Below are 21247 nucleotides of genomic sequence, written 5' to 3'. Positions count from 1 at the left end.
TTCCATTCCACCTTAAAAGAACCGCTTTGGCTTGGTGTGTAGATGTGGTGTGGCCGTTCGTTTCGTCATAATAACGGGTTAGCAAGCAGCCTGCAGCTCTCTTAACTCCGCTGCCCCATCAACTATACTCTAACCTGGAAAACAGCGACATATACTAAATAATAAATACATAAATCCTATCAGTGGCTGGACAGTGTTCGTCATTGTGTTATATGCTTTTACCGCTTGTTGTCGCCTGTCACGGAGTTGCATTGCCAGATGGTACAGAATAAATTATGTGTTTATTTTATTTACAGTTCATAAGATTTTATTTCATGCACTGCATGAATTTGTGGTGCGCAGAGAACACCGGAGCAGTGCGCGATTGCGCAGGCGCGCAGTTTAGAGGGAACATTGCTTATCATAATAAAACATCTAGCTGGAATGGAAAGGACAGTTAGTAAACACTTCAGTCCAGCATAAATCAAGTACAGTCATGGGAAAAATGATTGAACCACCCTTGTTTCTTCAGTTTATTTCAAGGTACCCATCCAGTTAAGTTAGGTCCTCTTTGAATGAATATATATGAATTATGAAAAATACTTTATCTATAAAATGAATTATCGGTAGGCTACTTGATTTCTGTGTAATTTGATATCCCGTGTGGTGTAACGACATGACACGCTTCTGTCTTTCATGGCAGAGGACATGGGTTTAGCTCCTGGCGAGGATAGCGTCAGGATGTGCATCTGGCATAAAAACGAAGCCAAACCCTGCATGATTGACTCATTATGACGACCCCTGACAGGGAAAAGCCAAAATTGAAAAATAAAGTGTCTTTATAATTTAAATGCTTTTCTGAATGAATAATAATGACTCTTTTTTTTCCCTAATAATCTGTGTCATGTGTGAAGCGACACTACAGGTATGTGGTAATTCCACTTTAATGTAACGGCTTCAAAATTAATTAGATGCTACATTGGTTTATAATAAGGAGAATAGCCTGTTTGTTATTGTTCTGACCCTGATGACCTACTTTACTGGTTTGTAAGAGAGATGGACCAGCCAGGACACCTCTCATGTTGCGTCAAGCATGAATCCTAGCATTCAAAAGGAGAGCTGTGCTTATATAAACATTGACCATGTCTTTTTGGTTAACAAACATGCAACTTTACCGTTAAGTGGCTTGAAAAGAAATAACAGTCAATCAGTCCTTTAATGTGGCAACTTCAGTACTTGATAGGGAATGGGATGCATCCTGTATTCCCTCACTGCCACATTCCTTTCCTCATTGCAGTCGTGGAGCCAGAGTGCGAGAAGAGTTCAGCCACAACATACTTTTGGTATCGTCAGACTCTCAACATCACCAGTAGCATCGATGACACCGGCGGGCTGAACTGGAAGATGACTCTTTCCTTACTGGTGGCTTGGATCTTGGTGTGTTTGGCCGTCATCAAGGGCATCCAGTCCTCTGGGAAGGTGCGCAGTCGCCATGGTACACACAATAAATCCATCCATCACTTTGCTATTGTGTTATGGCCATGTCCACACTAACACATGTATAGTTAATATATTTAATGGTCATGGTAATGGTTTAATCTCGAACATACATACAGGTTACAGTGAAATAGATCACAAAGTACACTGTAACTTCTTGTTATTGTAACTCTTGTTATTTAAGTTATACTAGTTAAGATAATACTGTATGTTAAGTTATGTTAAAAAGTTTAGCTCAAATAGTTAAACCAATATTTAAAGGCAAAATGAGTGGATGTTTACTTTCTACAGTGAGTCAACAGGGTGAGCAGAAAACTCCCCAAAATGTGTTCTGGAAAATCTGTTTTTCAGGGATAGGGGAGGCCTTAATTATTATATTCTCTGTGCCACACTTTGAAAACCCCTTCTCTAGATCACAAACTAACTGAGACTGAATCAACAGCAACTCTGCAGGTTGCAGTCAAGTAGTGCACTCCATTTTACATCAATCAAGGAGGAGCTTGCAGATGAAACAATTTTTAAGGAAGAACTCTAACAATACTTGGTAATCCTACCTCAAAAGTGAGTCATTTAGCACATCGCATTATCCAGCTCAATGTTTCAAAAGGGGACGAGAGTGGATCATTAACGTCATAGGCTGTATTTTTAAGAACTTAATCTAATTATCATAGTCAAGATGATTCCGTGCCCCCTGAAGGCAGCAGGGATGTTTGACAAATTTCTTCCAACCTCAACACTTCCTCTCCACAAAATGTAGTGAAAGTGTGTGTATGTGAGTGCTTGTCGGTTTGCATGTGTGTCATCCTCCTGTGTGTGAGGCGTCCAGAGAAGCGTGTCCATGGCAACACAGCGCAATGACTTTGTCTCCCTTAGGTGATGTACTTCAGCTCTCTCTTCCCGTACGTGGTGCTCTTCTGCTTCCTGGTGAGAGGTTTGTTGTTGAGAGGAGCAGTGGATGGCATCGCTCACATGTTCACCCCAAAGGTGAGCCACAAGAAATGACAAATAAAGATGATCATGTTGCATTTGACTACAAGCTGCATTCACCGCCTAAGCAGCTACAATAGAAGGCATAATGAAGACCTCACTGCCATAACGTTGCCAGTCAAATATGCCAAATAGATCTGTAACATAAGTCACACTGCTGACGCTCTCTCTAAGCATGGTGTTCAGTCTGGTTTTATAATGGCTGTCTAATTTAGCGCAAAAGGCCATGACATTTACTCAAGGCAAAGTGGCACCAATATACAGCAATAATGTTAGGATGTCTCCCTCTGATGGTGGGTATTCAGAATTACATGAAAATGTGTGAAAGACAAATTTCATGGAAGTTTTTTAATTTACTTCTTTAATTACACATTTTGCATCTATTAACAGTATGCACACGAGATTTATTCAGTATTAATAATGTGATGCAGACCTTTCAAAAATGTTAATAAACAAAAATTGTCTGTTTCCTTCCAAAAGGTACACTTGCAAATGGCCTCATTTATTCATCCAATTTTTCAAAAACAAAAAGACTTTGTACAGTCAAAGACATGAATTTATATGACAGTTACAGCAGTTACGTTGAAGCTTAAACAATTGCTCAACAACATAAAGCATCTTTAAAAATGAAGCAAAATGTGTGTATTCTCTTATTTTCTATGAAAATGTTCACATAAGCATGAGATGATCCATTACACACAAGTAACAGAGAAGTTGGATGATTTGGTGCTAGGGTGTAACGATTCGTTTTTTAATAACAGTTTGATTCATAATCATGATTTGTGGTTGCTGATACGATTCAAGGATGATGACTCATGTAGAACAATATGTTCCGAATCGATTCATCCATCCATCCATTTTCTATGGCGCTTATCCTCGAATTGATTCAGTAACATTAAATCGATTCAGTAACTTTTTAGCCAAAAATTTAACCAGTGTGACTGTGAAATAAATTCCTGGATATTGGACAGTGCAGGTGAAGTTTCCTAGATTCCCATTGTTTTTTTGTTTGGGCATAGGGTATAAATGAATAATGGATATAAACAAACAAGTAAACGGCAATTAATGGCAAATGCATTCACATTTTATTGGAATAAAGTGCAACCAACACTTCAGGTTGAATTAACAGGAGGTTAAACCTTTCTGCTCTCATTTTCAATATTCAATACATTCTCAATAAATATACAGTAAGTGCAATAAGAGCTGACATTACCTTGCACTGCTGCTGCAGCGGGAACGCTGCAAGAGGTGCCTGGATGGCCAGCGTTGTGTAAAATCCCATGGCGCCCGAGCAGGTGGTTGGGGAGATTTGACGTGTTGCTGTGGTATTTTACTTGACCTTTACATATCCTACAAACAGTAAGCGACTTATTTAGAACATCTCCTTCTTTGCAAAAGCCAAAGTGTTTCCACACACTGGACCGCTATGGTGGCTTAATTATTTTTCGCTCGCCGACTTGTCCTCTGCCATCTGCCATGCTACGTTTTGTTGTCTGCTGGCGTGTGGTGATGACATCACAGACAGGCACACTGAATTGAGTAACGTTTAACGTCTTTATCATTAAAAAAACACACACATATACATGTAAAGCCTGTCGTGCTTAAATCCAATGCTTTATTTCTTAGTATGGATGCAATCGATTGATTACCTTTTAAACGATGTTAGACTGTTATACAGTATGTTGTCCGGAATGGCAACTTGCCAAACACAGATCAATATAGTTGATCATAGGAATATAAATCAATACATCAATGTAGTAGATGAATCGTTACACCCCTACTTGGTACATTGAAGTAGGTGTGAAAAGATCATGTCAAATAAAATGGTGTTAAGTAACAAGAATGTATTACCACTGCTTTTTATCCTAAGCTGGAAAAGATGTTGGAGCCACAGGTGTGGAGAGAGGCAGCCACCCAGGTGTTCTTTGCGCTGGGTCTGGGCTTTGGCGGAGTCATCGCCTTTTCCAGTTACAACAAGCGAGACAACAACTGCCACTTTGATGCCGCCCTGGTCTCCATCATCAACTTTGTGACCTCCATCTTGGCCACTTTAGTTGTATTTGCTGTCCTGGGCTTCAAAGCAAACATCATGAACGAGAAGTGTGTTGTTGAGTGAGTATGTGACAGCTAATGTCAACAATTTGATCATAAGCTCCTGTTTTTAGTAAAACTCTTACTAATCTCCCTGCTTCTCCATATGCAGGAATGCCGAGAAGATCCTAATGTATCTGAATACCAGCGTGCTGAGCAAAGAGCTCATTCCTCCTCACATTAACTTCTCTCACCTGACCACAAAGGACTACGCAGAGATGTACGGCGTCATTAAGACGGTGAAGGAGGAAAACTTTGCCCAGCTGGGCCTGGACCCATGTGTACTGGAGGATGAACTCAACAAGGTAAGTGACATCTCCTCATTTGTCAAGTATTTATTCACTTGCACAATCTCTGAGAGTAAAAATTAGGTTTTTTTTAAACTCTGTAATTGAACACAACCAGGCATGTCTCCCACTAACCGTCCCAATTTCTGTATTTTGAAGTTGAACGAGCTACCTTCACTAAGACTTCCAAACAGATCTACATACCCCCAAATAAGCTCATGTAGTAATGGAAAACATCACTTACAGTCATGGACAAAAATATTTTTATTATTACAAAAAAAAGTTTAACAATGTAATATTTTTTTCTATTATTATATGTTATTTGCCAAAGAAGCCAATGTTTTTGGCCATGACCGTTACAACCCGATCAGCCGGATTTATACACCCATGGGCAAAAACATCGGCATCTTTGGCCAAAAACATTTGAAATTAACAAATTAAATTAATACTAATTTAATTTAAACCATTATGCTCAAATTTAAGCCATTCGAAGGGAAGGATGGCAACATCAGACTGGAATAAAAAATAGATAGATAAAAGATTACTTATCTATTTATCAGTGCTCGTGTTTATCAAAATGTAACCATGCAACATACACATTTGTGACTCGGAATTACTATAAATGAATTAACCAATAAATTATGTTCAGTATTTTAAGTTAATTATGATAAAAAAAGGTGTATGTTTTTTAAGTGTGCAGGATTAGGGGGTACACGGCTTCATGTCAAATGTCTGAAGGGGTACGCCACTGTAAAAAGGTTGGGAAGCACTGTACTAAGCTACACATACAGCCACATGACATGACTGACATCACATCACATGCAATTACATTACTAATGGCCACTTAGCAATGAGCAACGAGATGAAGAGAGTGAGCCCTTTTGTCAGTCATACAGTCTCTTTGTCTCCGTGGGTGGAGGTGAGGGGAAGGCAAAGAGTGCAACATAGTAGAAATTTTATGAGTATATTGCAATACAGTGTTCCCTCGTTTATTGCCGGGGATAGGTTCCCAAAATAGGCCGCAATAAGTGATATTGGCGAAGTAGCCAACTTTATTTTTTAAGAATAATTATTATAAATTATTTATTAAATATAAATTATAAATTATTATATATGTTTTAAGGCTGTCACCATACACTTTATACACGTTTCTCAGACAGGCATGAACATTTTCTCACATTTTTCTCATTCAACACTCTCAAAGTTCAAGTCTTTGTTTGAATTTTACTCCATTTACCATGCCTCTTTATCCTGGCGCCGTTCCACTGTACTGTAGCGTTTTTTTTATCCTTTTTAAAACATATTGCGCCTGTCGTCGCATTTTCCTCCTCCTTGTCCTCCTCCGTAATGGCGCCCTACAGCCGCAACCTCTACCTTCCTTCAGCATGTCCTGAAGTCCAACTTTTCGTGTGATGGTTAGCATCCTCCTCTGCCTTTTGGGTGCAACCACAGGTGCCTTTGACGGTGAAAAACGTCTCATCGACACTGTGGGTGTTGTCGGGGATAAAACTTGCAAACATACAGCAATTCAGAGTCAAATATGTATTGTAGTATTCTCCTTCTTCTCTTTATATGTAATCGTATGTACTATTGTTGTACCTTGCAACAGAGAGCGATTTTGACCGGAGTCAAATTCACAAATGGCCGAAAAAGCTGATTCTGATTAGATTACATTAGATTATATTTATACACAGTGGAACCTTGGTTAGAGTCATTAATTTGTTACAGAAAATTCTAACCGAAATGAACGCTCACCAAATACAATTTTCCCATAAGAAATCATGTAAATCCAATTAATTATGTTCCAGAAAGCCACAAAACATAAAACATGTTTTTATAGTTTTACAATTATAGTTTGACATGCGGAAAACTATTCTAAATGCATAAAAAAACATTGGAATAATGATTGAAAGGGAAAAATTAAGTGGATAGTTCGGATTTTTTGACATGAAGTTCTATGACATCCCCATCAGCATTGTAGTCCAATAACAACGACTTACCACCACTTGGTCCAGTTCTAAGTCCAGTTCTGGTCAGATTTCTGTGATGAAGAACATAGTTCCGCTTAGTTGCTGGGGACAGTTAAGTAAAGAGTTTGGCTTCTAAAAACAATATGATCAAAATGCATCACAAAAATGTCTTCTCAAAAATTCAAATCTCACAAAACGTTATATCTGTCTCCCGCCATATCCCTGCGCTCTGTCGCTTGTGCGTTCATGTGTACTGTATGTGACGAAGGCACTCACATCTTATTCCGCTGTGGAACACATATGTAAAGAAGATGGCCATGGCGCTCCGTCGCGGAAGCAGATGCGAGCATCTTTGTCACATACACATTAACACACAGGCGACAGTGCGCAGGAATACCCGGCAGGAGACAAATACAGGAAATAACGCCAAGCATTTTGTGAGGTCTGATTTTTTTGAGAAGGCATTTTTGTGATGCAAATGTATTCATCCTTTGAACGCATATTGTTTTGAGAAGCCAAACTCTTTACTGAATTGTCCCCAGCAACTAAGTGGAACTACGTTCTTCATCACGGAAATCTGACCAGAACTGGACTTAAGAAACCAAGTGGGGGGTATGTCGCTGTTATTGGACTATAATGCTGATGGGGATGTCATACAACTTTACAGTATTTACCTTCATTGAAGACATGATTCTTGACGTCACTGAAAATAGGAAGGTGGTGGTTGTCGTGTCTTTGGGAACAGCCACGTCTTTATTGAAGGTAAAAGTAACCTTAAATGTTCATTTATCTGTTTCATTCATCATTTATATGCATAGAATTGTTTTAGGCATCTAAAATTAGAATTGTAAAACTATAAAAACAAACAAACAAACAAAATTCAAAGTACAAAAAAAAGCGCTGCCGGGATGTGCACAAGTAGGAAAAAATGAAACAACAAATGACGGTAACACTAACACAGGAATATCGCTTACCGAGTAGCATAAACAGAAACAACATGTCTGCAGGTGAGTAGCAAAGACTGATAAAAGCAAGCAGGCAGGAAAACATACTCCAACACACATAAGCAGGAGAGCAGAGACTAAATAGTGCTAGACTAATTGTCAAATAGAACAGCTGCTCGTGGCTCCGCCCTGTGACCAACTCCCGGAAGTTTGCAGGCAAAGGAAGTTACACAGCGCAGCAGAATAAGAGCATTCCACATGGAATGTGACACTGATGAATGATAGATGGCTGACTTCCAGTTCAGGTTGCCATTTTGTTTAGCTAGCTAATAGGATGCTAACAAAGAAGGAATGATAAAAATGATTTAAAAAAAAAACTAAACAAACAAGAACACAGTTGGACTCATGTAGTGTATTAACAACATGACAACATGCGCGCCATATTGTACGGTAACCGAAGAATGCACACAAACCGAGGCAAAATTGTGGCATACATTTTCAATGTTCACCGAAAAACGCGCTATATCCACTGTCATGTTTTATTTTTCACATTTTACATCTGTATTAGTACATGTATGGTACCCCGGGGCGCCGTATACGGGGGGAAGGTTAGGACAATTCCAAGGGCCCCTGACTCACAGGGTGTTTTTTCATGGAGCCTAGAATTCCTGGTGGCGCCGCTGATGGTAGCATGTCTCCCAAAGCATTTTGAGCATAACCCATAGGGGGCGCAAAAAAAAATTGAACATGCTATGGATGACTGTCGTTGATGATAATAATACGTCATTCAGAATCAAAAACTGCTTGTGATCTACGGTATCTCTTTCATCATCTCCTCATCTCTCTACCATCCAGGCAGTTCAGGGCACCGGCCTGGCGTTCATTGCTTTCACAGAAGCAATGACGCACTTCCCTGCCAGCCCTTTCTGGTCTGTCATGTTCTTCTTCATGCTGATTAACTTGGGCCTGGGAAGCATGATCGGAACCATGACGGGCATCACCACGCCGATACTTGATGCCTTCAAGGTCCGCAAAGAGGTGCTATGCGGTGAGCTCACACACTTTGAATTTCTCACTGAACTTGAAGTCCACAAAAGTTCTGACTACATGTTTGTGTCCCTCAGTGGTTTGCTGTGTCATCGCCTTCCTGCTGGGTCTGCTGTTTGTGCAGCGCTCAGGGAACTACTTTGTCACCATGTTTGACGACTACTCGGCTGGTTTGCCACTCACTGTGGTGGTCATCCTGGAGAACATCTCTGTGGCCTGGATATACGGCACTAAACGGTATCTCAATTAAACAATCACTAAAGCCCCGGTCTCAACCCGCCGTACTTGCAAGTGCATGCTGTCTACTTGCAAAAACGTGGGCAAAATTTGGGGATCCGTACGTGGTGAATACTGCCTCAGTACGGATTTGGGACGCAGACACGACCTACCACTTTTAGTGCAGGAGGAGCTTTCGCACAGACTGCATGTAACAAGGGTTGAGTCTTCAGGTGGGACACCCAAGTTGGCTAGGTCCCAGAGTGGAGGCCTGACAAAGTGCAATCCGCTTCTCCGGGTTGAGAGCTGGACACACAGCTAACAACCCACGCTGTGAAGAAAACAGTGTTATAAAAAAAAGTGTTCTGGCACATTATGTGTATGCATAATGCCCCCTTCAGATTTCTGACTGCCCCCCCATATGTGTATGCCTTGAACCGGCTCTGAGTAACATTTCGTCTCCAAGATGCTGAAGACACAGAAGAATGGGTCAGCCGCATCTGCAGCTCAAAAAGCAGCGAATACGGACAGAGAGACCCAACAGAAACGGGCCGTGGAAGATGAAAGGGTTAACCCTAACCGCTCACGGCCAGGCGTGGCGTGCAGGCCACGCACGTACACCTTGCGCAGTCGTGCGAGTGACGTGCGCTGACGTACTCCCTCTCTGCTCTTGCCACTCCCTCCCCACCTTTTCAGAAAAACGTGGCGGCTGTGGCCTCCCTAAAAAACTTATGGACTAAAAACACACACTGTTGTGACCGGGGCTTTATTGATGTTAAAGACATGTGTTAAACTCTTCCATTATCCATGTCTGTTTGTTTTGATGCATAAAACACTATGATGGCCCATATGGGAAATATCTTCATTATATCCTCACAGGTTCATGCAGGACCTGGAGGACATGCTTGGTTTCAGGCCGTACTCTTTCTATTACTACATGTGGCTGTATGTGTCACCGGCCGTGCTGGTGGTACTTATCATGGCTACCGTCATCGAGATGGCCGTCAGCCCTGCGGGATATAATGCCTGGGTTGAAGCCGAGGTCTGTGGCTCTCTGTCCTCCTGTTTGTGTGTTTCTTTGAAAGTACCAAATCTTTTCAGTGAATGATGTTCTATGTGGCTGCATAGTTGAAATTCTCATTCCTAAGACAATACATGACAGCAGTTTAATATAATAAAAAAAAAACACAGACAACTCAGCACAAAAATTAACGCAAATAACAATACGTCTGTGTAGGCTCTCATTCGTACAGGAGTTGTCCATCGAGGGAAAGGCTTCTTGAGACGTCATCTGTACTTTTGTGAAGAAGGTGTCGGACGTTTCGCTCCTCATCCGAAGAGCTTTGTCAGCGAACTAATAAGTGCTGGTAGCTTAGGCCTTAAATACAGTAAGAGTGGGCGGAATTGATGTGCCAACACCCTCCTCCTATTGGTTCCTTACACTAAGCCTGGGCGGAGTAGTGGTCTAATCCTCTCCTGCCATACTGAGACCAAAACCCACAGCTCTTAGTCTTGCAAATGAGGTGGAGCCAGGGCCGAGCCAGAACAATAGATGCTAACGAGCCAGTATCAGAGTCGTTCATACCCAACTCAGGGAGCGACACTTCCCTTTTATCGGAGGTGCTAATGGCAGGAGAGGATTAGACCACTACTCCGCCCAGGCTTAGTGTAAGGAACCAATAGGAGGAGGGTGTTGGCACACCAATTCCGCCCACTCTTACTGTATTTAAGGCCTAAGCTACCAGCACTTATTAGTTCGCTGACGAAGCTCTTCGGATGAGGAGCGAAACGTCCGACACCTTCTTCACAGAACTACAGATGACGTCTCAAGAAGCCTTTCCCTCGGCAAATAACAATAGCACTGAAATGTCAGGTCGCAGAGACGACTGCAGCGCAGGAGGTCATTAAAACAAGAAAAGTAGTGGTGGCTTAAAGTGCTCATGAAACCAAAAACGTTTGAAAAAAACAATAAGAAAATGAAAGTACTCATTTAATAAACATTTTCGACATACTGCCGTCATAGATAAATAAACAACTATGAAAAAGGAGTGAAATGAAGCAAACAATAACACAATAATAACATTGATATTGCTTTGTGATAACTACAATATAACGCACATAACAAATGGCCACAAGTATATTCATTGTGGAAATTAACCTGTTAACTTAATTTCCATAATGAAATAAGCTAGTGGAGTGTTAGCATGTTGTGCTAGCCTACATCTTACTCCTTTTTAACCAACATTTGATCATCTGAGTTAAATGTTTAATATGTATTATTAAATCAGTTGTCCCTTCCCCATTTACCAGATTTACAACAAATGCGCAGCAGCCCTGCCTCCCCATAACTTTACCCTTCCCTGTCCAAGTGAAGAGGGTGAGCATCACTGTGTTCACTGACATTTCACTTAGTCTGCAGGGAGAATTACAAAAAAAAAATATTTTTTTTTGTGATGACAGAAACTCAAACACAAATTATTTTTCTACATCATGATTCCATTTCAACTTCATTTTCTTGTTGGCAGATTTAAAAGTTAATGTACTGTATTCGTCTTTCATAAATGTTAAAATCTTTTTGGAATTTTACAATTAAAATTACAGTGAGACTGTAGAAGATGGCCTTTAGCGCATTTGTCACGTTGTCTTGCATCAAATAGTGAATTACACACTATATAATAATAATAATACATACATACATATAATTTATAAGCGCCTTTCTAAAAACCCAAGGGCACTGCACATGACACAGATAAAAAACAAAGGATAAAAACAACATACAGTAGACAGGTCAAACAGAGTATGCAATCATGAGAACATGATTTTGAATCTTGATATGATACAGTATATGCAGACTGTTGCATTGACAACTCACTAGCAGTAAATATTACACTGGTAGTACTGAACAATAAGAATCAAGCCATTTGTATACCTTCAGAGTTGGAGCTATGTAAAGCTCTTGTTTGGTCAGTTAAGGTTGTGGTAACAGCTGCCGGGACTGTCCAGATCTGACGTCACTATGCTTCGCATCCTTCAAACATGGAAGAAGTGACGGAAATTATGAAAAATAGTAAATATTTCAACATTCGAGCACACATCTAATACAGGTTTTCAAGGTTGTTTTTTTTTTTGGTGTCATGAGCACTTTAAGACCTTTCCACAGGGAGCCACGTTAACGTGCCTTGAAATAATTTTTGTTGTGAATTGGTGCTATATAAATCATTTTTCATCAAATTTGACTGAAAACTACACCACCAATGTCCACAAAACTTTGAGGAGGGATGTGGAAGAAATGTTTACATTGTTAGTACAAATCAAGATAGTGGATCCGTTGTGTTTTTGTTGGTCATAATTGATCCAAGGTGGACAGCAGACACTGCTGCCATCTACAGGACACACTTGGCTGTCTACACTCTTAAAGGAAAATTGCACTTTTTTTGGAATTTTGCCCATCATCCACAGTCCTTATGTGAGATCTGAACACACTTCTTTCCCTTTTCTGTGTGTTGTAGATATTGAAAAACTGCTTGCACGAGGCAGCTAATAATGCATGTAATGGGGATTCACCTATTCCCCCTATAAAACCCTCTAACCCAACCCCCCCCCCCCCCCCCCCCCCCCAAAAAAAACCTCCAACAAGGTTTTATATAAATGTTGTGACCATGTAGTAACAGGCACATTCATGGTAACATGTAATACTTATAGCATTTTGCCTTATTTTGGTCATTTTAAGCATTGAACATCTTTCCTGGGCGCATTGATTTGACAGAGCCCGTAGCATAAGTGTGTTATTATGTAGCAGTAATGCTAAACATTTCATTGATAAAATAAGGATATAACAAAACAGTCACTTACAATGTCCGATCTCACTGGGATACTAACTGATGGGATGGCTGTATCTTCCCCAACAGCCTTGACTATTGCTGGTGGCCAGAGGCGTTAGAGTGAGGTGCTGTGTCACTACGCCAGAAAAGTAGTTCCTCTGTGTTAGCTCCTACAATAACAATGTCGCTATAGCTTGGTTAATATGCAGGTCATGGTATGTAAATGGAGCATTGTTGACAGTTTTTGGATGTTCTTTTAAGGCTTTGTAGGCTAAAAAGGTTAGTGAGAAATCGTTAGTGAGAAACTGCTAGCACAAGGCGGCTGTCTTGAACGCACAGATTGTGGATGAAGGCCAACATTTTTTAAAAGTGCATTTCCCTTTAAGTCTGCAGTCTACCAAGTTGCATTCGAGTTTTAAAGCTATGTGTATTTGCATAAATATTGTAAGTTACCAGAGCTGTAGCATGCTGCAAATGACTGTCCTCAGAAAGTGCCTGAATGCAACTTCTTGCTTCTATATGTTGTTGTCTTGTGCTTATTTTCTCCCCCTCTGTTTATTCTGTCATTACTGTTCCATTGTTAGGGCTCAGAGCGTTTCCACAGCTACCCACCCTGGGCTTTAGGCATGGCCTACTCCCTCATCGTGGTGGCCATGTTGCCCTTACCTCTCGTTTTCATTGCCCGCCACTTCAACTTGGTGTCCGACGGCTCCAACAAGCTGTCTGTCTCCTACCGTAAAGGCATGATGAAGGATATGTCCAACCTGGAGGAGCAGGACGAACAGCGCTTCATCCTCAGCAAGAACCCCAGCGAGGCTCCTTCTCCGATGCCTCCTCACCGTGCCTACCTGGGGCCCGGGGGTACCCAGGAGATGACCAACACCAACTATGGCACCAGCACCAAGACGGGATACCAGAACATCGGCTCGCCCGAGTCTGAGCTATGATGCAGCATTTGCATTTTTGTCTGCGTTGCGACAGAGGAAGGAAGAGAAATTAACCAATGTTTCTATTTTCTTTTTCTCTTCACTTCACCTTCACCTTTCAAGAGGAATTCAGCAGCAGCTCAGAGAAGTCCACTGAGAGCTTTGCCAAGCTTCAGGTGTGTCCAATTCACAAAGGTTTTAGGTTTTGAATAATAATCCCACAATTAGGAGGTTGTTTGTGAATGTAAACAGCACAATCTTACCCACAAGCTTACTGTACATTGCAATGATTAGTAATTGGCATTTCTGAAGTATCTGTGATTTTTTGTTGTCACAATAGCACCTAAAACTTGACAGTGGTGGTGTTAAACAGGCACATTCTACTTTATGTTATTGTGGGACAGATGCAGCTAGCTAGAGCGTCTCTGAGCCTTAAAACAGAGCAGCACTTTTCTTCTTCCATTAAGTTTTTCTTTGACAAACAACACTATGCCTGTGTTCTCTGTTGGCCTAAATGAGGTTTTTCCATTTGAATCAATCATTTAATCAAGCTTGCCCATTAAGCGCAGAGGCTTTTGTTTGATCAGCTTCACTCTTGTCGTTACTGAGACTCGGAGGTGTGAGTGTTGTCAGTTAGATGCACAAACGTGTGTGTGTTTGTGTTTGTGCTTGTGCTTGTGCTTGTGTGTGTCACCGCTGAATGAGAGGCTCTGGTGACCCTAGCTGTGTAAAAATAGAGCTGCGCGTTACCCAGGGGAAGCCGTGGCAACACGGCATAGAGACAGACCCTCTTGTGATGATGATGAGGAGGATGAGGGGGAGAGTGGACACCTTGGCTTGTGTCGGCTGCAACTGCACAGCTCTTTGCTCAGCAATAGACAAGACGGTTTACTGTTAATCTATATCACTCCTCTTGCACTGCTATTTAGTTTCATTCTAGAACATTCCTACATTTTGAATACTTTGAACACATACTTTGAACAATATTTTGATGTGTGTACGCGTGTGACTAAATTCTCCAGTGTATTTTCCGGTGTGTAGATTTTCTGGTTAATTAGTGTTAAATTTGTATTGTGATATAAACGTTCTGAACTGGTAATACACAGTTGAAACCACTAGGGGTCTCTGCTAGCCAGCAAAGAAGACAATGCCCCCCTTCCTGTAGCCCCTCCTTGAAATAAAACCAGTGCTTGAGACTGATCGGGTGTAATGTGAAGCATACACGGGGTCACTCTCAGTGTTTGGTGCCTTTGGAACATCTCAGCCAGTCTATTTGCCTTATGTTTTTGTGTTATTCGGTTCTTCATTATATACTTCAACTATATGGAGTTTGGATCTATGTTTTGTCCCAGCCACTTGAGCACTTTAATTAGGTCAACACCCTGGAGTTGTTTGTCAAGCACACACTTTGAGCGCAGCTTTGTGGGAAATGAAGTTACTGCGATGCACTTCTAAAAAAAAAAGGTTTAAAAGTGTTCAGAGAGCTTTACGAAATAAAATTGAAAACTAACTCATTATTCATAAACACTGATGGCACTGACGGTAGCCACTATGCGACCTGTTGCTGCTACGCAATTAGAAATGTACTGATTATTAATAATATTAAACACAAAAACTTTACATTTTAGTATAAAACAGTAAGAACGCTTTATCAAATAATTTAAGTGGAAAGCAAAAAACGTCCATAAAAGATACAAAACACATATTGTGACTTAACTTCCTGTATTTCCTCAAATAGTGGCCGAGTGTCCATCACCTCTTTCTTGTTATTACATGTTAAAGGTGCTATCTGTCATGGTGAGGTACTGCAGTGGGGGCACTTCTGTATCCTGTACTACTACTATATCCAGCGCTCTTGTTGCTCAGTCGTGACTGCTAATTGTCGATAGCTTGTCTGAGACTGTGTGTGCACGAACACGACGGTAATGTGCCTGTGCACAAGCCGTGAGTGAGAGACAGCCTTTAACACCATTCGAAAGACAAATCTAATTCCATTTAACATGTAATTGTGAAGAATATAGAAGTTTTTATGTACAATCTGTTCTCTGAAACCACTACTGGTAACATATGCTAGCCGGTGGTGGTGTTTGTATATTTATGTAGGGATGCTCCGATCAATCGGCCACCTATCAGTATCGGCTGATTTCCGTGGAAAAGGTACGTGATTGGCATATGCTGATCAATGTCTTTCAATCACAAAAAACGGCTTGCACGATTGCTGCCTGTAGAGATCCCTGTGTGCAGTTTCCTGCTCTAATGTCTTGGTGCAGCCAGGAATTCTGGGCGCCATGAAAAAATCATTACGTTTGGCCCCCATTTTTATTGTTTAATAATTACGTAATTGTCCTAACCTTACCCCCCCCCATATGACTCTCCTGGCCAATAGCACTCATCATAAATAAATTGAAACATTTACAGTTAATCCATGTCATTGGTATCGGTATCAGCTGATTTCATTCATGGAAATGCTTGGGCATCGATGGGAACTGGGACTAACATTTCGATTTTCTCGTAATCGTTCATTTTAAAAAAAATTTTGGGCCCTACATTCGGTGACTGACCAGCCCGCCGAGTGGCAAAAATGGCCGCATAACACCAGCGAAGAAGCCGGTGAACACCAACAAAGATGTGTCATGAAGCTTTTGTGATCATGCATTTCAACCAAGGACAGTGTGCAATGGCACTGTAAAGTTTGGCTGAAATTCTACAAAAAAATGAATGGTCGACGCTGTACAACATTTGCAACGCCATCATATCATACAAAAGAGGATGCACCACTTACAGAATTAATCCCCTCCAGCTTAACGGTGTACAGAGTGCACCGGACTTCTTCTAACCAGTCAGGTAACAATAAATTACGTTGATGTTATGCCAATATTGAAGCAGCAAACAAATTATACTTTATACTGCAAATACGGTATCCAAATATCCAGCTAACATAAGGCTGTGTACTTTTTCACAGACAAACGACGTGATATTAATGTTAGCTTTAGCCAGGAAGTTGACCAGACCCCATGTTAAGTGTTACTCCATTCACTTGTTTGATATTCTGCAAACAGGTTAGTAGGAACTCAGTAACATGGTTAAGTTACACTTAGTCTATTCTGCATCATAAGACACTCTCCAACACATAAACAGGATATGTTTGTTTTTTCATGAGGTTTTCAAAATTAAAACTCATTTGTGAACATGTACTCCTATGCAAATGTAAATGTTCAAGCACAAGAGTTTGGTATTTATATACTGGTTCAAAACAGCCCTGTGAGAAATTCATAGTGAAGTAATTCATAAAAAGTTCATATAATTTAAACAAAATCACAGAGATTTTATGACCCTTTTATGACCCTACCTCTGAAAAGAATCGGAATCGGAATGAGAATCTTTAGGAACTGTAATCGAAACGAGGAATTGGAATTGAAATCAAACTATGCCCAACCCTACTCATGGATAATCTATATCGTAATCGTCAGCATAAAAGCCAGGTCGGAGCACCCCTAGAAAGACGTGTAATTTGCAGCCAAGGAGGGATAGCACCTTTAACTGCCTCACACTAAATCTAACCCACTTCACCTAAACTAAAAGGTAGTATGAGCTTTCTAAAGTAGAAGGCAATCCGCAAAGAATGTATCTTTTTTTCGGTAAAATAATGATATTGATTAATATGTGAGCTGTACTGTTGTACTGTATGTCTACTTTGCTTGCTTGCTACACGGCTGCCACTTGTTGAAAAACTCTTGTTGTGGTTGTAGTTTATTTTATTTCGGACATGATAATCAGTGATACATTAAAGTACAACACATGTTTAACACTTGTGCAATTCGACATGTCCAAAAAGGAGTAGGAAGAAGCACGTTTGATTTAATCCTGCTCCTTCTCTGCGTCTCAGCAATGACTGATAGTTTGTTCACTCCCTATTTTTAACATGTACCACATTACCACTTTCTGATGGAGAAAGAAAGAATAAAGAATGTGTAATAGTAAAGTTAATAGAGTTATTCAAAAGATGAGGCATGGCATCTGTTAGAGTCGAGGCCACCATTTGAGGATACAGTAGAAGGCAAAGTGTGATGATTGTGATCTTTCCAATGCATAATGTAATCTATCAAAATCCTTGTCTTATAAAATGCATTGTCTTCTTTGTTGTTCTTGCATAGTTCTGTCAGTAATAGCATTTTTATCAGACTGCATTGTACATTGTTGGAAGCAGACAAAGCAACGCTATAAGAGGATGACTGCCTGAAAAGGAAACAACAAAGCCCTGATTTCTGTATTAACATTGGAACACATCAGGTTCTTCCCCCTTTGTAAGATATGCAACCAGCAGAATGTACTGTAACCTCATCTTTTATAAGAATCACTGGGTTGTGACATTTTTGGCATTCGATACAAATTATGCTGAAGCTCCCAGGTAAAGGTATACCCTTCGCCTGCAAAAGAAGAGGAGCTGTCAGAGATAAAAGCACATTTGAAGAAGCAAAGAAGCACAGTACAGTGAGCACAAAGGAGCCACATGTCTCCGTGTGAGCAATGAGCTTCAGGAACTGGCGAGCTAAAAATACTTTGAGGCAGTGAATTAGGTGAAGAAACTTATAGATCATGTCAACTGTTCATCTTCACCAAGGAGGCACACAGAATGGAAGCACTGGCACAGGCATGGTATCACTAACGGGATCACTAACTGTGACGGTATCATATCTGCACAATTAAAAGTGCTTTTCGTATTAACAACAATTACCCCATTTTCTGCACAAAGTTGTATTAATTTAATGTACTACATCCTCTTAAAGCCCCCAGTAAGTAAGACATTGTCGCATGATACACAATATAGACAAAAATATTGGGACACCCAACACCTGAATGAATGACTGAAAGTAGTGTCTCAGTACATTTGTCAATGTTTTGTATTTCTTTCCAACTCCAGGCTCTGTTTGTCTTGTCCATTGTATGTTGTTTGTGTTAAATATGTACCACTTTCTAGCTTCAATTATAAATAATAAATAAATCAAAAATAGAGTGATATTTATTTAATGGTGCAAATAGTATATATATATATATATATGTGACCAAACTACAGTTATAATATTTATTGTATTTAAACTGTAAATATCGATGTACATTCTGATAAATTCACAATAAGTATCTATAGTGAAAGTGAGCAGTTGTATACTTGAGCTGTAAATAATAATAATTGTATATTTTGAAATATTTTTTTGATTTTTGTACAGTAGGTGATTTTACTGTCGCTGTCTTTTAGTGAGTTGTTGTTGGTACTCAAAAGTCAACATGGCTGCGAATGTGTGGTGCATATTGTGTGGATATGTGTGTGTGTGTGTGTGTGTGCGTGTATGTGTGTGTAAAGTAAAAGTGTGTAACGTAAATGTAGGTTTTGGTGTTAAACTGTAGTTTTTCCGCTCTCACTGTTGTGTGCCGCTACATGCTGTTCATGGGACCACTTATGTAATCTCCTTTGTGTGTTTCTTCCTGGCAACAGCAGACTGGCAACATAAAGAAGCTATGAGATAGAAAGTTTTTATTTTCTCTTTTTTTTATTTGGTTGCACACATAACAAGACTTAGCAAACAAGGAGAAATAAAATGATCACTTTGACTAAAAGGTCTATGCTGTGTGTCTCTTTTGTGATGGAGTGTGTCTTGGTATGTGGCTATATGTTTGCGATACATTATGTAACAGTGTATGAGAGCAAAACATCTGGAGACGGGAGGTGCTAAATGAACACACCCATGCCCAGATTTTTCTGAGCCTAAAATCCAAATCAGAATTTGAAATGAAGCTGTTCAAGCATAGCCCGTGTACTATATTCACCAACTTTCATTTTATTTTGGGCTTTTTCCTTCGTTTTTATCAAGCTGGTGCGCCCACCCTGAAGTCCACTGGCTTTGAAAGCAGTTTCTACAGAAGCAAATCCATCTATCCATCCATTTTCTATACCGCTTCTTCCTCATTTCGGTCACGGGGGCATGCTGGAGCCTATCCCAGCTGACTTTGGGCGACAGGCGGGGTACACCCTGGACTGGTCGCCAGCCAATCGCAGGGTACAGATAGACAACAGAAGCAAATCATCATCACAAAATTTGGACACGAAGGATGGTGATGATAGCATTTTTTAAAACACAAGCTAGGAAATATGTTTTCAAATTTTGAATACATTTGCACAAGCGTAAACTCCAGTATTGAACTGTAAACACAATTTGTCCAAAACTAACAAAACATAAACACATACAGTAACTTTACATCATTACACAACATAAGATATGATCTAGCTGGTCCAGCAATACTGTCTCATACTCAGTGACGAGAAGTTTGGGGAGGCTCATGCAATAGCATCAAATAATTGAAGCTCATTTATGCTTAAATATGTTGAGTAATAAATAATCAGTGTTTCCATCTTCTCTAATGTCTCTAGACAGGCTTTTTGTTAGTATTCCTCCAAAACTTACCAAATGCCTTGTTACTGTTTGTGATTGGGTCACTAATGGAGACTCCCACTTGATGTGGTCTCATTCAGTTCAGCCTGTTAAAAGCAGTGCGTTGCTGTTTGTGCAGTGCTCTGTGTGCTTATCCAACCAACTAATATTCCAGCACTGACACAAAGTGGGCCCTTTGCCATGTTATAAACTCTGTTGCACTCATACTGTACATACACCGCAACGTTGACTTATTATGGCCTGTCGACAGGAGAGGCACATCATCTGGCCTTTGAGTTGCAAGATCCATCGCCTGCTGCTCGGCCCAGATTTTCATCATGCAGGGTCGTGTAGGGTGCATATTTGCACAACTTCAGCACTCACACAACACTGTACTTAACCTTGTCCCATTACAGAATACGTGGCTTCTGGTGTTGTAAGTGCAACTCCGGTCTCACTTCTATTGAGCAGTGGACTTAATCAAATGCTCTATTCTTACAGGCCATCTGGAAGTCTACAGGGTGAAGTTGCTTTAATTGATATTGGACAACATACACTTGGGAGCTCCGGGTTGTGTATGTAAATGTCAAGCTATTTGTCACAAAGACCAACCTCTGTGTATCCTGTAAATACATTTTCCCACCACAGTGCAACACATAACCTACACAAATAGATCAACCGGATGTGACACAGCACATGCGGAGTGTAAATGCAATAAGGGTTGATGTGAATCCCACCTGTACGCCTGCAGGATCCCGTTTTATCGTGTTTATCTAAAAGCAGCACACACAGCCAAGAGGCGACTTCCCATTTTCCCACTGCTCGGCCACCTGATCCAAGAAAAGAACTGCGGACATTTTTCATATTTTGAGCTTCATTTTCCTGGCAGAGGCATTGTGGGGGCAGAGAGCCATCAGTCATATTCTCACATGGCTTTTTCAGCTGCTATCAGCCTACACATGTGGCGCAGAGCAGATGGCCCGTTCAGTCGCTTGACCTGACAGCCAGGACAGCTCATTACTGTTTGACCAGTCATCTCCCAGCAAACCCAGCTGAG

At 40.6% G+C, this 21247-nt stretch overlaps 1 protein-coding gene across 1 annotated transcript in view; it reads left to right on the top strand.

Moving 5' to 3' along the window:
• slc6a17 (solute carrier family 6 member 17) overlaps window positions 1-19382 on the top strand; it is a 40165-nt gene extending 20783 nt beyond the window's left edge. The window contains exons 5-12 of the mRNA XM_054780632.1: window positions 1277-1458; window positions 2350-2460; window positions 4334-4575; window positions 4667-4859; window positions 8611-8803; window positions 8880-9039; window positions 9898-10060; window positions 13424-19382. Of these exons, the coding sequence (XP_054636607.1) occupies window positions 1277-1458; window positions 2350-2460; window positions 4334-4575; window positions 4667-4859; window positions 8611-8803; window positions 8880-9039; window positions 9898-10060; window positions 13424-13786 (1607 nt within the window). The 3' untranslated portion in view covers window positions 13787-19382. The remainder of the gene's footprint in view (window positions 1-1276; window positions 1459-2349; window positions 2461-4333; window positions 4576-4666; window positions 4860-8610; window positions 8804-8879; window positions 9040-9897; window positions 10061-13423) is intronic.
• Window positions 19383-21247: the final 1865 nt, after the last annotated feature.

This window comes from Dunckerocampus dactyliophorus, chromosome 1 (genome assembly GCF_027744805.1).
Source record: "Dunckerocampus dactyliophorus isolate RoL2022-P2 chromosome 1, RoL_Ddac_1.1, whole genome shotgun sequence".
Taxonomy (NCBI): domain Eukaryota; kingdom Metazoa; phylum Chordata; class Actinopteri; order Syngnathiformes; family Syngnathidae; genus Dunckerocampus; species Dunckerocampus dactyliophorus.
The sequence above is the reverse complement of the archived record's forward strand: the minus strand, read 5'-3'. Positions and strand labels throughout refer to the sequence as shown.